We start from the raw sequence: 19818 nt of genomic DNA, 5'->3' as shown, positions 1-19818 counted from the left end.
GGGAGGTGGAGGTTGCAGTGAGCCAAGAGCGCACCACTGCACTCCAGTTTGGGCTACAGAGTGATACTCTTTCAAAAAAAAAAAAAAAGGCCGGGCGCGGTGGCTCAAGCCTGTAATCCCAGCACTTTGGGAGGCCGAGACGGGCGGATCCACGAGGTCAGGAGATCGAGACCATCCTGGCTAACACGGTGAAACCCCGTCTCTACTAAAAAATACAAAAAACTAGCCGGGCGTGGTGGCGGCGCCTGTAGTCCCAGCTACTCGGGAGGCTGAGGCAGGAGAATGGCGTAAACCCGGGAGGCGGAGCTTCAGTGAGCTGAGATCCGGCCACTGCACTCCAGCCTGGGCGACAGAGCCAGATTACGTCTCAAAAAAAAAACAAAAAACAAAAAACAAACAAACAAAAAAAAACCACAAAGGCAGTGGCTGTGCCCTGCTGCCAGATGCTGAGCTGGGGCTTCATGAGTGTTTGCTGTGAAGTGAAAGTTAAGTCCGTGAAGCAAATGAGAAAAGTACAAGGAGCTTGAGCCTCTGCAATGATTACAACACACTCCCAACCTGTGTTTCTAAAGCTCCTTTCGCAGACATGTTTGATGACAGGCACTTTTTATTTGTTTGTTTTTGGGTGTTTTTTTGTTTGTTTGTTTGTTTTGAGACGGAGTCTCGCTCTGTCACCAAGCTGGAGTGCAGTGGCGGGATCTCAGCTCACTGCAACCTCCACCTCCCGAGTTCCAGTGATTCTCCTGCCTCAGCCTCCCGAGTAGCTGGGTCTACAGGCATGCGCCACCACGCCTGGCTAATTTTTGTATTTTTAGTAGAGACGGGGTTTCACCATGTTGGCCAGGGTGGTCTCAGTCTCTTGACCTCTTGATCCGCCCACCTGGCCCTCCCAAAGTGCTGGGATTACAGGCATGAGCCACGGTGCCTGGCCAACCACAGGCATTGTTACTCCCACTTGACAGATGAGAAAACTGAGGCACGGGGAGGCTGAAGAACTTGCCCAAGATCCACAGCTGGGACTACTTGGAGCCAGGTCTTCTTCTGACTTTCGGCAAAGGGAAGCATCTGGGGAACTCTCTGTTCTCAGAGGTGGAAGGAGGAGCAGTGAGCAGAGGTTATGAGGAATTGATTTCTGCTCCATTTCAGGGAGAAATTCTTGGCTGGCAAAGCTGTCCTCCCGGGGCAGTGGTGAGCTTCCAGTCACCAAAGGGATGTAAATAGAGGCAACAGCCATCAATCAGGGAAGCTTCTGAACAATTCCTGCCCCAGAAGGATGTGTGTACAGGACGTAAGTTTCCTCCTCACCCGTGGAGACCAGGGGAGATCATGATCCCTCCGAGCATGGTCCAGTGAGCCTTTGCCCTCAAGGCAGCAGGCCACTGAGGGGCGACAGACCTGGACTCAAATCCAGCGTGATCCTTTCCAAGCCATGAGAGGTTACTTCACCTCCGTGGCCTCAGTTTCCTCATCACACAACAGCGTTGTGAGGATCAGAGTAAATATAGGTGGAACTTCAAGTTCTGAGCTATGTCTGGCAATCAGGAGATGCTCAGTTAATACTCCTCCTGCTTCTGCTGTTCTTCTTATCATCAGTCCAGGAAAGAGAGGAGCTAGGAAGCAGGTTTGGGGTGTAGGAGATTGCTGGATGAACCCAGGACCTAGAGCCAGGAGCGCCAGGTCCGACTCCCAGTCTTTGATGAACAGGCAGTTGCCGTGGGCAAAAGGTGTGTTCGCTTGTCCATTTCTGTCCATTTCTGTCTCTACCACACAAAGGAGATCATGAACATGGAAGTGCTTCATTAACCAAAGTGGACGGGCTTTTGTTAGAAGAAAACAGAGAGATCCATGTGTCCAGGAATGAGCACATGGCCATGGGGGTGAGGAAGGTGCCCCCACGGCCCACCCAGGCAAGGCCACGTGAAGCCCCCAGGGCTGGGCCAGGCTGGAGGAGGCCATGCAGGAGATGGTCAGGGCAAAGCAGGACTGGCCTGCAGCCCACGGGCCTATCTCTTAGGCCAGGCTGAGCCACAGAGAATAGGCCATTGTTTCTGCTCCTCAAACGCTTTTCCTGTCCCCCCTGCATGCCCCTCCTCTCTCCACCCCACCCACCTCAGAGTGAGAACAAAGGTCTCCTGGAGGACCCCTCCCCACCACCCTTCCATCCAGGCCTCAACCACCTGGCCCAGGTCTGGAGAGAGCGCACTCTCATCACCCAGGGACAACAGGGTCACTTGGCCCTGACCCCTTCTGCTGCCCCTCCCACCCCCTCGAACTACAGCCGCAGACCCCCACTCCGCCCTCAGTCCATCCATCTGTCTGTCCTCCTCAGGGGTGGGGCTGGAGGAACTGACCCCACATCCTTCCTCAACCCCCCTCCAACTTCTTGCTCTCCAGGAGAAAGGGAGCCAGAGGGGTTGTGGGGGCCTCCCCACCCCCATTTCCCTGCGGACCAGTGAACAAGAAACCAGAGCTGGGTCGGCCTGGAAGGCTCCGCCTGAGAAAGCTCTTCCACAGGCCAGCCCTTTTCCCAGAGCCTGGAATTCCAGAGGCGTTTCCGGCTCTGACAGCTGTCTCCTGGAGACGTGCCCTCCCCGTGGGCCTCACAGCCACGCCCTCCAAAATGCCCCTGGGATTAACTCCCATCCTGACCCTACTGCTCCCAAGAATCCTTTCGCACCCAGACACCACCTCGAGGAGCAGCTGGGTGACACAGATAGGGATGAGGAGCAGCTGGGTGACACAGATAGGGACGCATCTGCCATCACTCGGCCCCCAGGCTACTCCCTAGCCTCAGGCCAGGCTCTGACTCCCTCATGCCTCAGTCATCACTGTGGCTGACACACCTTGGCCGCGTATACCCATGTCAGACACACACAGTGTTCCCAGCCTGGCTTTCACTGTTTGCACACAGCCTCATACATCTATAGAGCCTCGCTCATCCTACCTCCTCCAGGCAGTCTTCCTGGAAGCCCTGCCAAGTCAGTGCTGAGCCTTACCTGTCTGTGAGCCTGTTTCACCCTGTTAGGCTGAGAGATGGCACACACTCAACAGATGCTCACCCACACTGAAGCCAGCCATGGTGTGTGTGGCAGCCCAGGACTCCACCGCACACTCGCATGCAACCCTGACAAGTCTATTGTTTCCGGGCCTCAGTGGCCTCAGAAGCCTTATTATTATTATTATTATTATTATTATTTTCAGTTGCCCAGGCTGGAGTGCAGTGGCACATCTCAGCTCGCTGCAACCTCCACCTGCCAGGTTCAAGCGATTCCTATGCCTCAGCCTCCCTAGTAGCTGGGATTACTGGCATGCACCACCACACCCAGCTAATTTTTATATTTTTAGTAGAGATGGGGTTTTGCCACATTGGCTAGGCTGGTCTCGAACTCCTGACCTCAAGTGATCTGCTGGCCTCAGTCTCCCAAAATGCTGGGACTACAGGTGTGAGCCACTGCGCCTAGCCCCCAGGAGCCTTCTGAGAACCCTGAAACTGCCCCCACTCCCGATCAAGTGTTGACTTGTGGGGATCTGGAGTCAGAGGAAGGAACCAGAGAGCCAAAGGGTCCTTCCAGGAGGGTGTGCATCTCCTGGCTCTTTCGGAACACATTCCTGTCATTAAGGGCCACAAGGGGAAAAAAAAAAAAAGCAAAACCAAAAACAGCATTAGAAAGGGTTGCCCCCAGCCTCTGCTAATGAGGAAGCCCCATCAAGGATCCTGAGTCACCCCCGGGGTCTGTGATCCCCGAGGACCACCATCACTGGGTGGGGCAGTGGCCCAGCCTAGCACCCAACACTACCCTCCCTGTGTGTGGCATTCAATGCCTCTCCTGCGTCCTCCACAGTAGACCCAGCTCAACTTCTAGCCTTCCAGAACCAGATCATGAACCGCCCTCAGGTGTACCCATTCCCACTTCCACCTGTCTGCTGAGGGCGGTTCTCTCCCCAACTTCACCTACAGACAATCTTACCCCAAGACAGAATGCCCAGCTCAAATGCCACCTTCTCCAGGAAGCCTCCCTGGCCCTCTTCAGTCGGTCTTCTGCCTCCCTGGCCCCTTCAATGGCTGCTTCGGCCTTTCATCACCACCAGTCTCCTGGGCTCTGTCTTCCCCAGCAGACTCTAAGTGTCTTGAAATTAGGGCCCATGTTCCTTACCGCTGCCCCCTCAGAAGGCACCTAGCCCAGGGCCTGCTGCAGCCGCTACCCATTTACCAGGTGTTCAATGAACCTGCCTACCAGTAAAGGGCAAATGATAAAGTCATAACAGGCTGGGCACAGTGGCTCACGCCTGTAATCCCAGCACTTTGGGAGCTTGAGGTGGGTGGATCACTTGAACCCAGGAGTTTGAGACCAGCCTGGCCAACACGGTGAAACCCCGTCTCTACTAAAAATATAAAAATTAGCCGGGTGTGGTGGTGGGCACCTGTAATCCCAGCTACTTGGGAGACTGAGGCACGAGAATCACTTGAACCTGGGAGGCAGAGGTTGCAGTGAGCCAAGATCACCACTACTGTATTCCAGCCTGGGTGACAGAGGGAGACTCCATCTCAAAAAAAAAAAAAAAAAAAAAGGTCGGGTGCAGAGGCTCACGCCTGTAATCCCAGCACTTTGGGAGCTAAGGCGGGTGGATCACCTGAGGTCAGGAACTCAAGACTAGCCTGGCCAACATGGGGAAACCTCGTCTCTACTAAAAACACAAAAATTAACTGGGCGTGGTTGCGGATGCCTATAATCCCAGCTACTTAGGAGGCTGAGGCGGGAGAATCGCTTGAACCCAGGAGGCGCAGTTTGAAGTGAGCCGAGATGGTGCCATTTCACTCCAGCCTGGGCCACAGAGCAAGACTTGATCTAAAAAAAAAAAAAAGAAAGAAAGAAAGAAAGAAAAGAAAAGAAAGAAAAAAAAGTCATTATAACAGCTACCCTTCCTTGACCATAACTACAGGTCAGGCAATGAACTTTATGGCTTATTACAGATAATGGAGCTGAGAGCAATGCTGAGAACTGACTTATCCAAGGTCACTCTGCTAGTAAGAGACAAAATCCTGATTTGCACTCCGGTTTTTCTGACTTGGCAATGCACACTGGGTCGCAGAGGGGAGAGCATGGGGTCAGCCTCCTTGGCCCATTGCCAGTCTTCCCTAGGTATGAGGTCACCTCTAGAGAACTAGGTCACAGCACAAACCTCTTGAAGAGTCCAAAGCTGCCCCCTTCCCCTGCAGTGCCCAGGTGTGCCTGAGCCCCCGCAGGGGTCTAGCCAGTGATTATCCCTGGATTGGTCCCAGGAGGAGGGTACCTACTCTCGGTTGGCTCAGTCAAGGAACGAGGGACCAGGATTCCTATGTTGGTCCTAATCATCCATTTCCCAGTGTGCCAGGAGCACAGAGCATGCACAGACATCACTGTCTCATCGGCGATCTCACCCGGAAATAGACACCAACATGGAGGATGGACCAGATGCAGTGGGGAGGCTCATTTTGAAGGAGTTCTTCCAGGAGAAGGTGACATTTCAAAGCAGTCTTTGGCCGGGCATAGTGGCTCATGCCTGTAATCCCAGCATTTTTGGGAGGCCAAGGCGGATGGATCACCTGAGGTCAGGAGTTAGAGACCAGCCTGGGCAACGTGGCGAAACCCCATCTCTACTAAAAATACAAAAAAAAAAAAAAAAAAAATTAGCTGGGCTTGATGATGGACACCTGTAATCCCAGCTACTCAGGAGGCTGAGGCAAGAGAATTGCCTGAACCCTGGAGGCAGAAGTTGCAGTGAGCTGAGATCACGTCATTGCACTCCAACCTGGGCGACACAGCAAGACTCTGTCTCACAAAAAAAACAAAAAACAAAACAAAACAAAACAAAACAAAAAAGCAGTCTTCAAGGGTATTTTGCCTCCAGGTAACCGACTGATGAGGTGAGTGAAGTGCATGTATGTGAGAAAGATGGAGACGTGCTCAGACACCCATATTGGTCAGCAGGGACCAGGTATGAGTCAGTGTGAGGGCATTACAGGATGGAAGTGGAAGGCGTAGATGGACAGGTGGGTGAGTAGATGGCCACGGGTATGGGCAGTGGATCAAGCGATGCTGGATAGAGTGGGTGGGTGGGTGTACAGGTGGGTAAATGAATGATGGAGTGGAAGGATGCATGGGTGTGTAGGCGGCTGGATGGGTGGGTGAGTGGATGGATGGATGAACGGGGGGATAGGCAGTTTGTCAGTGGAGGGGTGGGTAAGTAAGTGGTTCCGTGATTGGATGTGTGTGAGTGGCAGATCAAGACATGGACAGGAAGTAGGTGGGTAAATGGGTGCATGGAGGGGAGGGCAAATGGATGGACAGGAGAGTGGGCAGTGGTAGATGGATGAATTAGCAATCGCATCGGTGGATGGATGGACCAGTGGATACTCAAGAGCTGGAGAACAGGAAAGACCAATCAGTGGGTCAATGAGCAGATGCATTAACTGACCAAAAGCCCAGCCAGACTTTGGGGGTACAAAGGGGACATGCACCCTAGGGAGGGGCTAATAGTTGTGGCCTCAGTTCAAGGTTCCCATCCCAAACCTCCCTGGAACCTGGAAGCAGCCACTAGCATCCCTGGGTCCCCAAGGACAAAATACTTCTCCCTACCTGTGGCCTGCCCCCTCCTCCCTGGCTCTATAGACTGCTCCCTGCCCAGGACCTGGCTCCTTCCCTTAGACCCCTTGCCTTGGCCAACCCAATCTGCTGGGCTGAGTGGAGGGGGCAGGTGAGCTCTGGGACTAGAGCCTGAGGAGCCTGGTTCCTTCAAGACAGGGAGGTAGGGGATCCTGAGCTCCGGGCAGTTGGTTCACCTAGCAGCTCCCAGTCCCCAGCTGGGAGGCATTTGTTCTGCATTCTGCACGGTGATTACAGTCCTGCCAAGGTTAACCCCTGCACTCCTGGGCACAGCCTCTCAAAGGGAAGTAAAGGGACTGCAGGAAATTGGGGGAGGAGAAAAGCATGAGAAAGGGAGACTACCCAACCCTGGATCCTTCCTAGGGATATTGAAACTTCTCCCTTTCTCCCGTTTTCCAGAGGGAAAACCTGAGTTAGATCCTTAAATCAGGAGTGGAGCCAGGAACGAGGGCACAGCCTACATGGAGATAGATTTCTATCTGGAGACAGGCTGCAAAGGAGGGAGAGGGCTCCTCTCTGCCTTAGCTTACCCAGATGTAAAAGGGGGCAAGAATTCCTGATTCACAGATTTCCTGTCAATGAGCTGGAGAAGACAAAGTGTGTGGCATATAGTAGGGAGGTTCTCAACCACTTTTTCTTTCCTGCCGGCCCTCCCTGCCCACGGGTGAAGAAGATGGAGCAAGCATGGGGCAGGTTGTAGCCACTTCCATCAGGACTGCTTGCTCGGTCATCTGCCTGGGGCTCACAACACCCAACTAGTAAATACCCACACTGCTATTATACCCATTTCAGAGATGAGAAACTTGAGGTTCAGATGGGCCAAGTGCTTTCCCCACGGTCAGCCACTAGGCCGGGATTTGAGCTCAGAGCCTTTGACATTGCACCAAACTGCCTCCTTTACCACCGCTCTAGGGATCCTCTGACTAGAGTGACGTGTAATTGATTGTCTAAACAGGTCACCTTTGAGAATGAAAGGAAGTGCTATTAATAATTACACTGGAACAGTATGTGTAATCTGGGCTGTCCTAGGCAAACTGGAAAGTATGGCCATCCTGTCAAAGTAGGGGGTTTTACGCAAATCACTTCACTTATCTGCAAACGGGACACCATGGCAGGACTTTCCCCATGGGGCTCTCACAAGAATTAAATGTCATAATGCTCGTTAAGGAGCTACAGGACCTGGTATGCATCAGGTGCTCATTAAGTGCTGGTTACTGGTGATGCAATTAATAGTAACAACCACAGCATCACTAGTTATTTGCTTCCATCACTGTCCTTCCAGTCCATTCTTCACTCACAGTCAGACTTCTGTTTTGTTTTTTGTTTTTTGAGACAGAGTCTCGCTCTGTCGCCCAGGCTGGAGTGCAGTAGCACGATCTCAGTTTACTGCAACCTCCATCTCCCAAGTTCAAGCAATTCTCCTGCCTCAGCCTCCTGAATAGCTGGGATTACAGGCGCCCGCCACTATGCTCGGCTAATATTTGGTATTTTTAGTAGAGACAGGGTTTCACCATGTTGGCCAGGCTGGTCACGAACTCCTGACCTCAAGTAATCCGCCCGCCTCGGCCTCCCAAAGTGCTGGGATTACAGGTGTGAGCCACCGCAACTGGCACTTTTTTATTTTTATTTTTTAAGATGGAATCTCACTCCGTTGACCAGGCTGCAGTGCCGTGGTGTGATCTCGGCTCACTGCAACCTCTGCCTCCCAGGTTCAAGCAATTCTCCCTGCCTCAGCCTCCCAAGTAGCTGGGATTACAGGCACCTGCCACCACGCCTGGCTAATGTTTGTATTTTCAGTCAAGACGGAGTTTCAGCGTATTGGTCAGGCTGGTCTTAAACTCCCAGCCTCAAGTAATCTGCCCACCTCGGCCTCCCAAAGTGCTGGGATTACCGGCATGAGCAACCACGCCTGCCGAGAGTCAGTCTTCTAAATCTACACCTGCCAGTGCTGCCTGCTGGCTCACTGTCCCGATGCTGTTTCAATTCTCCATGGGACAAAATGCTCCTGGGCTGGCCCCCAGGGAAAGAGTTCCTACTGCTGTGCCACTTGAGCAAATGCTAGAATGCTTTGTGCCTCCGTTTCCTCATTTGTCCAGCTGCAGGAATAGCTCCTTCCCTTGGCGGCCAGCATGGGGATTCAGGGAGCCAGTGGAAGAGGCCTAGCCCCTAGGTGAACAGTAAAGACCTTGTCTCCTCCACCTGCAGGTAAATACGGCTCCTGGTCCCCTGCCACAACAGCGCTCAGCCAGTCTCCTCCAGCCAGGTTTGCCTCCGCTGCGGGGTCCTCCGCTCCCAGCCTTTGCTGTGCTGTCCCCCTGCCAGCTGTGCACTGTGCATTTCCATTGCCCTTCCCTCTGCCTACACGTCCTGTAAGACTTAACTCACAACCGCGCAGTGGCTCACACCCATAATCCCAGCACTTGGGGAGGCCGAGGCAGGCAGATCATCTGAGGTAAGGAATTCAAGACCAGCCTGGCCAACATGGCGAAACCCCCTCTCTACTAAAAAATACAAAAATTAGTCGGGCGTGGGTGGGTGCCTGTAATCCCAGCTAGTCCGGAGGCTGAGGGAGAATCGCTTGAACCCGGGAGGTGGAAGCTGCAGTGAGCCGAGATTGTGCCAAGGCACTCCAGCCTGAGCAACAGAGCAAGACTCCGCCAAAAAAAAAGAAAAAAAAAGACAACTCCGGTATCATCTCCTCTAGGAAGCTTTCCTGAGGCCCCAGGACCTCAGGCAGTGTTAGGGACCTCCCTGTGCCCTGACAGCCTGAGGACTCTATAGTCAGAGGGGAGTAGTCAGAGGAGGGCACGACAACAGGAGACAGGGGCCAGAATCTATCTCCCCTCCTTGATGATGGCACAGGGTCCCGGGTATGGCTGATTCCCTGCCCCCCATGGAGGTGGGGGGGCGGGATCTGTAAAGTCTCTGAGATGCGACCTCATTTACCTGCCAAGCAAGCCTCCTAGGTGCTCTTGGAGCAGGGGACACTTGACACAACATCTAATGCTGCTATTATCTATCCCACTTTCAGATCAGGAAACTGAGGCAGAGAAAGGTAAGTAGTGACTGAGGCAGGACAGGAGCCCAGGCTGTCCGGCTCCAAGGTCCCGGCCTTGACAGCCACTGTACCCGACTCTACCAGTCGCCCCAGTGTGGCTGTCTTCCTCCTGGGCACCGCGAGGCCTGTACCGGGTGGAAGGGAATGAGAACCCGGAGGAAAGGAGTGGGCATGTCATGCTTGTAAACATCAAGGTTTAAAGGCCCAGGCATTCAGGGCCTCAGATCCAGCTTCCCGATTCCCCAAACTCCCGCAGGGTGCGGCTGGAGGGCCCAGGAGGGAGGAGAGTTCATCAGGCCTGGACGCCCCAAGGCCACGCGGGGAACCGGTGGAGGAGGGGTTGGCGGCCGGGGACCGGAGTTGCCTCCCCGGGGCAGCCCGCACGTTCCCCGTCTGGCCCTGGCCGGGGTGGCGAGGAGAGAGGCCTGGCCTGGCCCCCTAGTCGCGTCCCAGCCAGCTCTCGGCGGCGGCGAGGACGGTGCCGGGGAGGGGGCCGAGCCCCGCCCGCGGGCGGGAGGAGAGGGGCAGGAGGCGGGAGCGCCCACACCCCGCCCCCGCCCCCGGATCCAGCCCGCGGAGCCTGCGGCCAGGGCGGCGCAGACCGGCCCAGCGACTCTCCCGGGCTGCCAGCCGGGACGCGCGGCCGCCGCCGCTGCAGGACGAGTCCGCCCTCGTCCGGCGCCCCCGGGGCTCGCGAAGCCAGGTAACAGCTGGGGCGCGCGGGTCCTCGGGGCGGAGGCCGTGGAGGCCGGCGATTCCCGGCGCCTGCGAGGGCTCTGCACCCTCCTAGGCTCCCGGGGCCAGGACGGGGACCGGACCCGCCCGGGAGAGGCGCCCCCGGGTGCCCACGGGAAGGCCGGGCGCGGCCGAGGAGCCGCGCAGGGAAACTCCGAACTTTCGGGCTTCGTGTCCCATTCCGGGCGGGCGGAGGGGGCAGAGGATCGGACGAAACTCAGCGGCCAAAGTGCGTGAGGAGGGGGCGAGCCGAGGGACAGAGCGAGGGCTGTCTCCGCGCCTTCCTGCGCGGGGGAAGGAAGGGCAGGGGCCGGGAGCGGGCGACGCGGCGGAATGTATCCCCTCCGCCGAGGCCCACGTGGAGAGCGGGAAGTGGGGGGTGGGGGACCCGGGGAGATGGACAGGCACCCTGCCCCCTCCCCGACCGCCGCATTCCAGGCTGGAGCCGCGGATGAGGTCATCCCGTCCGGTTCCCCTCCGGCCAAGACAGCCGGCCGTCCCCCTCCCCCGCGGAGCGACCCTCCGCGTCCTGAGTCCCAGGCTCCCGCGTCCCCCCAGGGAACGTTGGGTGGTCGAAGTCTTTCCCGGACTTCCAACCCCGGTCGCCCTCCAGATTGTTCTGCCTTTGCCCTAGCCGTGCCAGACCCGCAAGATTCGAAGCCCCTTTCCTAAACCGGGAAACTGAGGCTTAGAGAGGAGAGAGGACTGGCCGGGAGGCCACAGCGACACGAAACGTGGCGCGGGAACCCGAGACGCAGCCCGCAGCCGCTCCTCCTCGCCTGGTCCACGGCTGGTTTGGCTCTAACTCGGGGCGGTGGGCACGAAGCGCGTCTCCTTTCCACTTTTCCCGTCGCTCCCCAATGGCCCACGGTGCCCCCCTTGGAATACGGAGGACCGGGTCCCCTAGCGCGACTGAGAACAACTAGCTACCCCGTTCTGGCCTGTTTCCCCGTCTTTCCACCTTGAAGCGTCTGGACTTTGAGGGGAAGGAGAAGCCAGCCGCCCGGGTTAACCCCTTAACCCAGGGACCAGAGCAAGTTTGGGGGAGCTGCCGTAACCAAGACAGGGACCCGCTGTCCAGCGGTAGAGGGCGGGGGCATCACCCAGCTGGATGCCCGCAGGAAGGGGGCTGTGTGCACCCGAGCAGTGACCTCCAGGATGAGACGTGGGCCCCTGACCAGCACTGCAGCCTGCGGGTGACCCCCAGGTGAATGCCAGGCTGCAGCCGCCCCCGCTCTCCTTCAGAGCGGCCCTTGGCCTCCCTGCAACCACATGTGCCTCCACAGCGGCCCCTGTTGGCCAGATCCTGGCTCCAAAACTTGTTCTTGCGTCATTCCCACCATTGAGTGAGCTCAGGCCATGCGCCCAGGCCCTGACTATCCTCTATAGGGTAAATATAAGGACTCCAGGGACACTGAAGCTGTGTGATGACCTCCTTGCCCAGGTCACAGACGCTGAATCTGCAGAGCTGGGTCTCCTGTCTTCCCAGGCCTGCACCTGCACCCCACACCGTGCTCAGCACGGGGCATCCAAGCCCTCCAAATCCTCTTCCCCATTCCCCATCGTCTTCACCCCCACCCTGGGGCATTTATCAGCGATGTTGGTCTGTGATTGAGGGTAAATGTCTCCTTTCTAAGTTTTGTTTTTTCCATCTGTAAAAGGGGTGTTCTGAATACTAACGGGTGGTATTCCTGGGCAGGTGAGGGGAGGTGAGCCTGGCACCAGGACCCTTGGAGCTGTGCTTACTCCTAGTGCCAGGTGAGGCACACCTGATGGCCAGCAGTGCCCTGTGGTTGGCAGCAAGTGTCACGTGGCTGCCACCAGGGGTCCCTGGAATGAGAGATGTTAGTGTAAAGGTGTCAGATTTGAACCCATAGCTGCCCTGCTCTATCCAGCATCTGAGGGTTTCATTACATTTTCTACCCTTGCAACTCCCCTGGGAGGGGAACTGTCTGGTGTGCTGTTCCCGTTTTCCACATGGGAAGGCAGGTCCCAGTACCCTGCCCTCAGCTCCACAGCCCTGCAGAGTCTCCATACGGCAGTAGGCAGGGTGGCATGGGGGATGGGTACTATTGGGGGGTGCCCAGAAACATTTGAAAGATGGGATCATCACAAGATTGGGGAGGAAGCTGGTCCCCCAAGTCAAAAGTGGCCATGGGGGTTCAGGGGGGAGGAGCCCCTTTTGCTGGGAGAAGAGGGTGCTGCCTCAAGAAGTCAGGGAGGCCAGGGGTGGTGGTTCACACCTGTAATCCCAGCACTTTGGCAGGCTGAGGCAGCAGGATGGCTCGAGTTCAGGAATTTGAGACCAACCTGGGCAATGGAGTGAGACCCTGTCCTTACAAAAAGTGGAAAATCTTAGCTGAGCATGGTGGTATGTGCCTGTAGTCCTAGCTACTCAGGAGGCTGAGGTGGGAGGATCGCTTGAGCCTGGGAGTTCGAGGCTGCAGTTAGCTGTGATGGAGCCACTGCACTCAGCCTGGGTGACAGAGTGAAACCCTGCATCAAAAAAAAAAAAAGTCAGGGAGCTGGGGTGGGAGCAAGAGGGTGAGGCCACATGGCAGACCCTTCTACAGGGCTTTTTACAGAGGAACACCCTCCCCACTCCCATTCCTTCCCCTAGAGATGCATCGTTAATCCCTGCTGAGCAGGGAAACTTGGCCCTGCCATGAACCTGTCACATAACCTTGGACAGGTCTCCCTTCCCTCCGAACCTCAGCGCTGCCTGTCAAATGGGCCAAGCTGTGGCTTTGCAGGGTTGTTGGAGAATCAGATGACATCATGTAATGGTTGGCCAACTGTGGAGCGCTCCAGAACTTCAGCAAACATTCCACGAGGACTTCTCGGTGCCGGGGGTGCCAGGGAGGGAAAAAGATGATTCAGAAGTTCCTCCCCTCCAAGGGGGAGGAGTTAGGGTTGGGGGAGGATCAGATGGTGGGAAGGGAAGAGAATGTAGTCAGAAAACAAAGCTAGCTTTGTCCTATTGGCTTCTTTGTTCTTATCTTGTTATTTAACCTATTTTGAATTTCAAATAACACTAGAAGGGCAGTATTGAGATTTTTATGCTTGGAGGTGGCAGCAATGGTTTTTAAAAAGGAAAAGGCTGAGCCGCAGATGTAGGTGTTCTTGTTAAGGATCACTATTGACTTTCATCAGCTGAGGTCCCAGGTCTGTGTAGGTAGGTGACTTGCCCAAGGTCACACTGTGAGGACACCGAGCCCAGCCTGCCCTCCCACTCTCAGAATGGAGCAGGGTGATGTTTTGGCATGCAGGTTATCATGGCGATCTGTGATTCAGCTGGCACTGATTTGGCACTTGCTAAGTGCAGAGCCCAAGCTGGATGCCCCAGGGAGAAAGGCAGGAAAATCCAGGCGACTGCCCCACCCTCCAAGTGCATTGCCGATCTCAGGAGGTGAGACAGGGCTCCACAAGCCAGTCAAGGACTTATGTGAGTCAGAGGCTCTGAGTTCAAGTCTCGACTGGCTCTGTGGATCTGACCTTGAGCCAGCTTTGCCCTCAGTGGACCACAGGAAAAGCATAGGATCACAGGTGCGCTCTAGCCTGGACTTTGTATGATACTAGAAGAAAAGGGGTCAGAACAAGAAATGCTTAAAGAGGCTGAAGCTGGGGAAGATATGGTGGGGATGGGGAATCAGGAAGGGAGAGATGGGCAAGAAATAGCTTTTGGCACCAGTTGAGCTTTTTCCAAAGCTTGCTCCCTGACAACAAGGCTCCTACATCAATTTGACAAACTGTGATAAAGTCTTCCTGCGGGCCTTCTCAGAGCCTTGAATATGCTCACGCATGGAGGAGGCAGCTGGAAAAAGCCACTTTTGACCACAGGATCCTTATTCCAGGAAGCTCCTTGAAGGTGGATGGTTTGGAGGAACCTCTGCTCTGGCTGTTTACCCAGCTTCACAAAGCCTTGGTGAGGCATCTGTTCCCTCCTGGCTTCGCTGGGTGGCAGAGATTTTAATGCACAGAGAAGGGAGGTGACTTACTCAGTTACTCAGCAGAAGACAGAGTAGCCTGGGGCCCCAGGGCTGTGGGATGTGGGGCCTGTTTCACCATTTCTTGCTATGTAGCCTCAGGCAAGTTACTTCACTTCGTGCCTCAGTTTCCCCTCTCTAACTGATACCGTGCTGCCCTCAGGAGTAATGTTTTTGTTGTTGTTGTTTGTGAGACAGAGTCTCACTCTGTCGCACAGGCTGGAGTGCAGTGGCGCAATCTCGGCTCACTGCAACCTCCACCTCCTGGGTTCAAGCAATTCTCCTGCCTCAGCCTCCTGAGTAGCTGGGATTACAGGTGCCCGCCACTATGCCCAGCTAATTTTTTATATTTCTAGTAGAGACGGGGTTTCACCATGGTGGAGACCAGCACCACCAGGCTGGTCTCTAACTCCTGACCTCGTGATTCCCCCGCCTCGGCCTCCCAAAGTGCTGGGAGTACAGGCGTGAGCCACCATGCCCAGCCCCTCAGGAGTATTATGTGGGTTTAAACGATGAGGCAGGTGAGGTCTTGGCACTTAGTAAGTGCTTCATAAGTGGGCCCTGCAGAATAAGCACTTTTTTCGTTTCTTTTTTTTTGAGACAGGGTCTCGCTCTGTCGCCCAGGCTGGAGTGCAGTGACACAATCATGGCTCACTGCAGCCTTGACCTCCTGGGCTCAAGGGATCTTCCCTTCTTAGCCTCCTGAGTAGCTAGGACCACAGGCACACACCACCACACCCAACTAATTTTTTTTTTTTTTTTTTTTTGAGACGGTGTCTTGCTCTGTGCCCCAGGCTGGAGTGCAGTGGCGCCATCTCGGCTCACTGCAAGCTCCGCTCCCCCCGGATTCACGCCATTCTTCTGCCTCAGCCTCCCGAGTAACTGGGACTACAGGCGCCCGCCACCTCGCCCGGCTAATTTTCTTGTATTTTTAGTAGAGACGGGGTTTCACCATGTTAGCCAGGATGGTCTCGATCTCCTGACCTCGTGATCCGCCCGTCTCGGCCTCCCAAAGTGCTGGGATTACAGGCTTGAGCCACCGCGCCCGGCCACCCAACTAATTTTTTAAAAATGTTTTGTGAAAACCAGGTCTCATTACGTTGCTCAGACTTGGAATGAGCGCTTCTAATTTTCCCTCATACATGATTTAAGTGTATAGCTGGGTGAATTCTTCGTCCCCTGTTGAGTCAGTACCTGCTCAGAGGCTGCTATCATTCTGATTGCTAATGGCATCAATTGGTTTTGCCTGTTACTGAACTTTCTTTTTTTTTCTTTTCTTTTTTTTTTTGAGACGTAATTTTGGTCTTGTTGCCCAGGCTGGAGTGTCGTAGTGCGATCTCAGCTCACTGCAACCTCTGCCTCCCTGGTTCAAGTGATTCTCCTGCTGGAGGTTCCCAGGTAGCTGGGATTACAGGCGCGCACCACCACGTCCGGCTAAGTTTTGTATTTTTAGTAGAGACGGGGTTTCCCCATGTTGGCCAGCCTGGTCTTGAACTCCTGATCTCAGTTGAGCCACCCACCTCAACCTCCCAAAGTGCTGGGATTACCGGCGTGAGCCACTGTGCCTGGCTGTGTTCTTGAACTTTCTATACACAGACTCACTCGGGTCCCCTTGTGCCTAGCTTCTGCCCCATATCAGTTGGGGGCCTCTATCCATGTGGTTGGGTGTGATGATCTATCCTCTTCAGCTACTAATGTTTGGACCCCAGATTTCCTCCTCTGTCCTGGGCTTGCCATCACTGCCCTTTCTGTCTTCCTTCCAGGTCTCCACCCCTGGGCAGGAGAGAAGCCGACCACCGCGGGGGTGCTTTCTCTACGCTTGACCATCTACAGCTGCTTCCAGGGGGCTGGCAGCCGGCCCCGGAGAGAGGCGAGCCATGGACCCCCCACAGCCTCAGCATTCGGTGACCTCACTTTAGGACAGCGTCATTTACAGCTTCCACCAGGGCAAAGGAGCTGAGCAGCCATCCCGAGCCCGGCCCACCTCCCTCCCCCGGCCCCTGGTGGACATGGACTAGCAGCTGTGAGCAGCCAGAGCTGATGCCCGGTCCCCAGGGGGGCAGCGGCGCCCCCACCATGAGCCTGGGCAAGCTCTCGCCTGTGGTCTGGGGGTCCAGTTCACAGGGAAAGAGGCGGCTGACTGCAGACATGATCAGCCCCCCGCTCGGGGACTTCCGCCACACCATGCATGTGGGCCGTGGCGGGGACGTCTTCGGGGACACCTCCTTCCTCAGCAACCACGGTGGCAGCTCCAGGGGCACCCATCGCTCACCCCGCAACTTCCTGGCCAAGAAGCTGCAGCTGGTGCGGAGGGTGGGGGCGCCCCCCCGGAGGATGGCGTCTCCCCCTGCACCCTCCCCGGCTCCACCGGCCATCTCCCCCATCATCAAGAATGCCATCTCCCTGCCCCAGCTCAACCAGGCCGCCTACGACAGCCTCGTGGTTGGCAAGCTCAGTTTCGACGGCAGCCCCAGCAGCTCCACGGACGGCCACTCCAGCTACGGTGAGGGCCTGGGTTATCTTGGCCCACTTTTCAGAGGCTGAGACTGAGGCCCAGAGGGGTTCAGTGGTTCCTCCAAACTCCAAGTGAGCTCTGTTGCCCGGGTCCCTTGGTCTCACCACAGAAGGCAGGCCCAAACCCCACATCAAGGATGGGGAGGGGGTGCAGTGGTGGGAACAAGCTGACTTCCCAAAACACCTGAGGTTGAGAGTGAGGAGGTGGAGTTTGAGTTCTGGCTGCCCCTTACTTGCTGTGTGACCTGGGCAAGCACGTCCCCCTCTCTGGGCCTCGACTGAACCACTCATCCACCCATTCTTGCCCCCTTCAACCAAAGCCTTCCCCTCATGTTGGAATGATATCATGGAGAGGTGAAGGGCCTGGGCTCTGGATTCCAATCCAGTTCTGCCTGATTTTCAGGAAGTCAACTGACCTCTGTAAGTTCAAGTCCTCACCTGGATAATGATTATCTCAGGGTCATTGCTAAGATTCAGTGCCAGGAGAGGCGTAGGGGTACATAGTAAGTGCTCAGGACACTGGAGCTGTTGTTATCTGAACTTGGTTTCCTGTAACTCGACAAATTTGGAAAACCACTCACAGGGACCACAACTCAGGGGCCTTCTTGCCCAGCCAGAAGTGCCACCTTGGCGGTTTGGGCAGAGTTCACCTGAGAACCATGGGCCCCTGCTGCCACCTGGTGGCCACTCCCTGCCTTGCGGCATTTGGGGCAAATGCTCTAACGCCACTGCCCCAGGCAGCTGCTCAGAAACACACTGAGGACTGGTCCACAGAAACTCGATTCTGTCTCAGGTCTGTAGTCCTGGAAGCATGGGCTGGACTAGATGACTTTGGGAAGGCACATATCTGTCCTTCATTTCTATACAGTCAGACCCTGGCTGCTGGTCCCATCCTGTGTCCACAAACCAACCCACGTGCTATGGGTTCACCTGCAGCCATCAACCAGGGTCATGGCAGGGAGCCGGTGGCCATGGCTGAGGTCACAATTGGGACTGAGAGGAGATCTGAGCTCCAGGCTTGATTTCACCTCGTCAGACTTCTACGGCCTTGGGCTAGCCCCTTCACCCCATCTCAAACTGAGCCCCACTTTCCTCATCTGCATAATGGAAATGAGGATAATGATGATTTTCAGCCTTCAGGGTAGACAGGAAGATCACACAGGTGACCATGGAGCATATTCTATTGGAAAGATGGGAGAAACTGAGGCCAGAGAGGGGAGGGACTAGCCAGAAGCCACACAGCAAGCCAGGACTCCTGAATTCCTGGTGAGGGACCCCAGCTCTGAGCCCACTGCCCATTTCTCTTCTAGGCCTGGACTCTGGGTTCTGCACCATCTCCCGCCTGCCCCGCTCGGAAAAGCCGCATGACCGAGACCGGGATGGTTCCTTCCCCTCTGAGCCCGGGCTTCGCCGCTCAGACTCTCTCTTGTCCTTCCGCCTGGACCTCGACCTGGGGCCCTCACTCCTTAGCGAGCTGCTAGGGGTCATGAGCCTCCCGGAAGCCCCTGCAGCTGAGACTCCAGCCCCTGCTGCAAACTCCCCAGCCCCTGCTGCAAACCCTCCAGCCCCTGCCGCAAACCCCCCAGCCCCTGCCACAACTCCCCCGGGTCCTGCTGCAAACCCCCCAGCCCTTGCCACAAGCTCCACACCCCATGGACACTGTCCCAATGGGGTAACAGCTGGGTTGGGCCCAGTGGCTGAAGTGAAGGCCAGCCCAGTGGGAGGGGGTCCACGAGGACCTGCTGGCCCTGCCCTCGGCAGGCACTGGGGAGCAGGCTGGGGTGGTGGCCGCCACTACCCGGAGATGGATGCGCGGCAGGAGCGGGTGGAGGTGCTGCCCCAAGCCCAGGCCTCCTGGGAGAGCCTGGATGAAGAGTGGAGGGTGCCCCAGGCACACAGCAGGACCCCGGTGCCCAGCACGGTGCAAGCAAACACCTTTGAATTTGCAGATGCTGAGGAGGATGATGAGGTCAAGGTGTGAGGGGCTGGGACGTGGTCCCGGGGCCCCACCTAGGTGCAGAGCTGGCCCCTCACCTAACAGCTGGTTCCTACCAGACCAGAGAGGGGAGAAGCTGAGTTGCCCCTAAACCCCTCTCCACCTCTGCAGGACAGACACGGGAGGGAAGACAGGGAAGGCCAGGATTGCTCTGGGACTTGGATGCTCCCAGAGGCCCTGCCAAGCTGACCACCTCCTCCCACTGCCACTCTGGACCTAATAGCTCTTCCTTAGGCCCCACTCCACGCCACCCCCACCAGCTGGAGGGCCCAGCCTCACAGTGTGGCCTTTGTGCCAGACTAAGCTGCCTGTGGGGGGTGGGGGGCAGGGAGTGTACCACACAGGGCCATTGTCTCACCTCCCAAAGGAACCGCCTGCCCCCAGCTCATCCCAGAGCGTCCCCACTGTAACCCTGACAGCCCTCTCCCAGGCCGCTTCCCCAACATCCCCACCCCAGCCTCCCTCTTACCCCAGAAAGGTCAGGTATGACCTCCTGGGGAGGAATCCCACCTGCCTGTATACCCCAGACTTGCCTCTGGGGCCTGATTAAATAAGGCTGTTTTGATAAAAGGTGTCCTGCAAGATGCTTGGGGACCAGGGAGAACAGCATCAGCTCTACCTGCTTCAGTCCCCTCCCCTCCAGGGAGTTTAGAAAGCCAAGGGCCCCCCCCAGTCAAGGCCCCCAGCAGGGGAGGGAAGTAGACGCACCAAGGGGAGGGTAATGAGTAACCCGGCTGGAATGCCCCTGAGATAAGAGACCCAGGTGGGAGCCTTATCTGCAGTTCCGGGAACAGCTCCTGGCCCAGGTGCCTGGGACTGGTGTCTGTGCCATAATCCCACAGAGTAGCGTGGCATTTGCTCTGGCGATAGTGGGGGCAAGTAGAC

The 19818-nt window shown here is 56.2% G+C and overlaps 1 protein-coding gene across 1 annotated transcript; it reads left to right on the top strand.

Moving 5' to 3' along the window:
- Window positions 1–10288: 10288 nt before the first annotated feature.
- On the top strand, window positions 10289–19503 carry CDC42EP1 (CDC42 effector protein 1). The gene is made up of 3 exons (XM_007975702.3): window positions 10289–10405; window positions 16187–16926; window positions 18248–19503. Exons 2-3 carry the CDS (start codon window positions 16464–16466, stop codon window positions 18916–18918), a joined length of 1134 nt encoding a protein of 377 aa, XP_007973893.2. The 5' UTR covers window positions 10289–10405; window positions 16187–16463; the 3' UTR covers window positions 18919–19503.
- Window positions 19504–19818: the final 315 nt, after the last annotated feature.

This window comes from Chlorocebus sabaeus, chromosome 19 (genome assembly GCF_047675955.1).
Source record: "Chlorocebus sabaeus isolate Y175 chromosome 19, mChlSab1.0.hap1, whole genome shotgun sequence".
Classification (NCBI taxonomy): domain Eukaryota; kingdom Metazoa; phylum Chordata; class Mammalia; order Primates; family Cercopithecidae; genus Chlorocebus; species Chlorocebus sabaeus.
This window is presented reverse-complemented; position numbering and strand designations above follow the sequence as displayed.

Bases quoted from the DNA above. Each gene is read 5' to 3' on its own strand.
- CDC42EP1 (XM_007975702.3), top strand. From the start codon at position 16,464: ATGCCCGGTCCCCAGGGGGGCAGCGGCGCCCCCACCATGAGCCTGGGC. The intron at 16,927-18,247 runs GTGAGGGCCTGG...TTTCTCTTCTAG, and splicing joins GGACGGCCACTCCAGCTACG to GCCTGGACTCTGGGTTCTGC.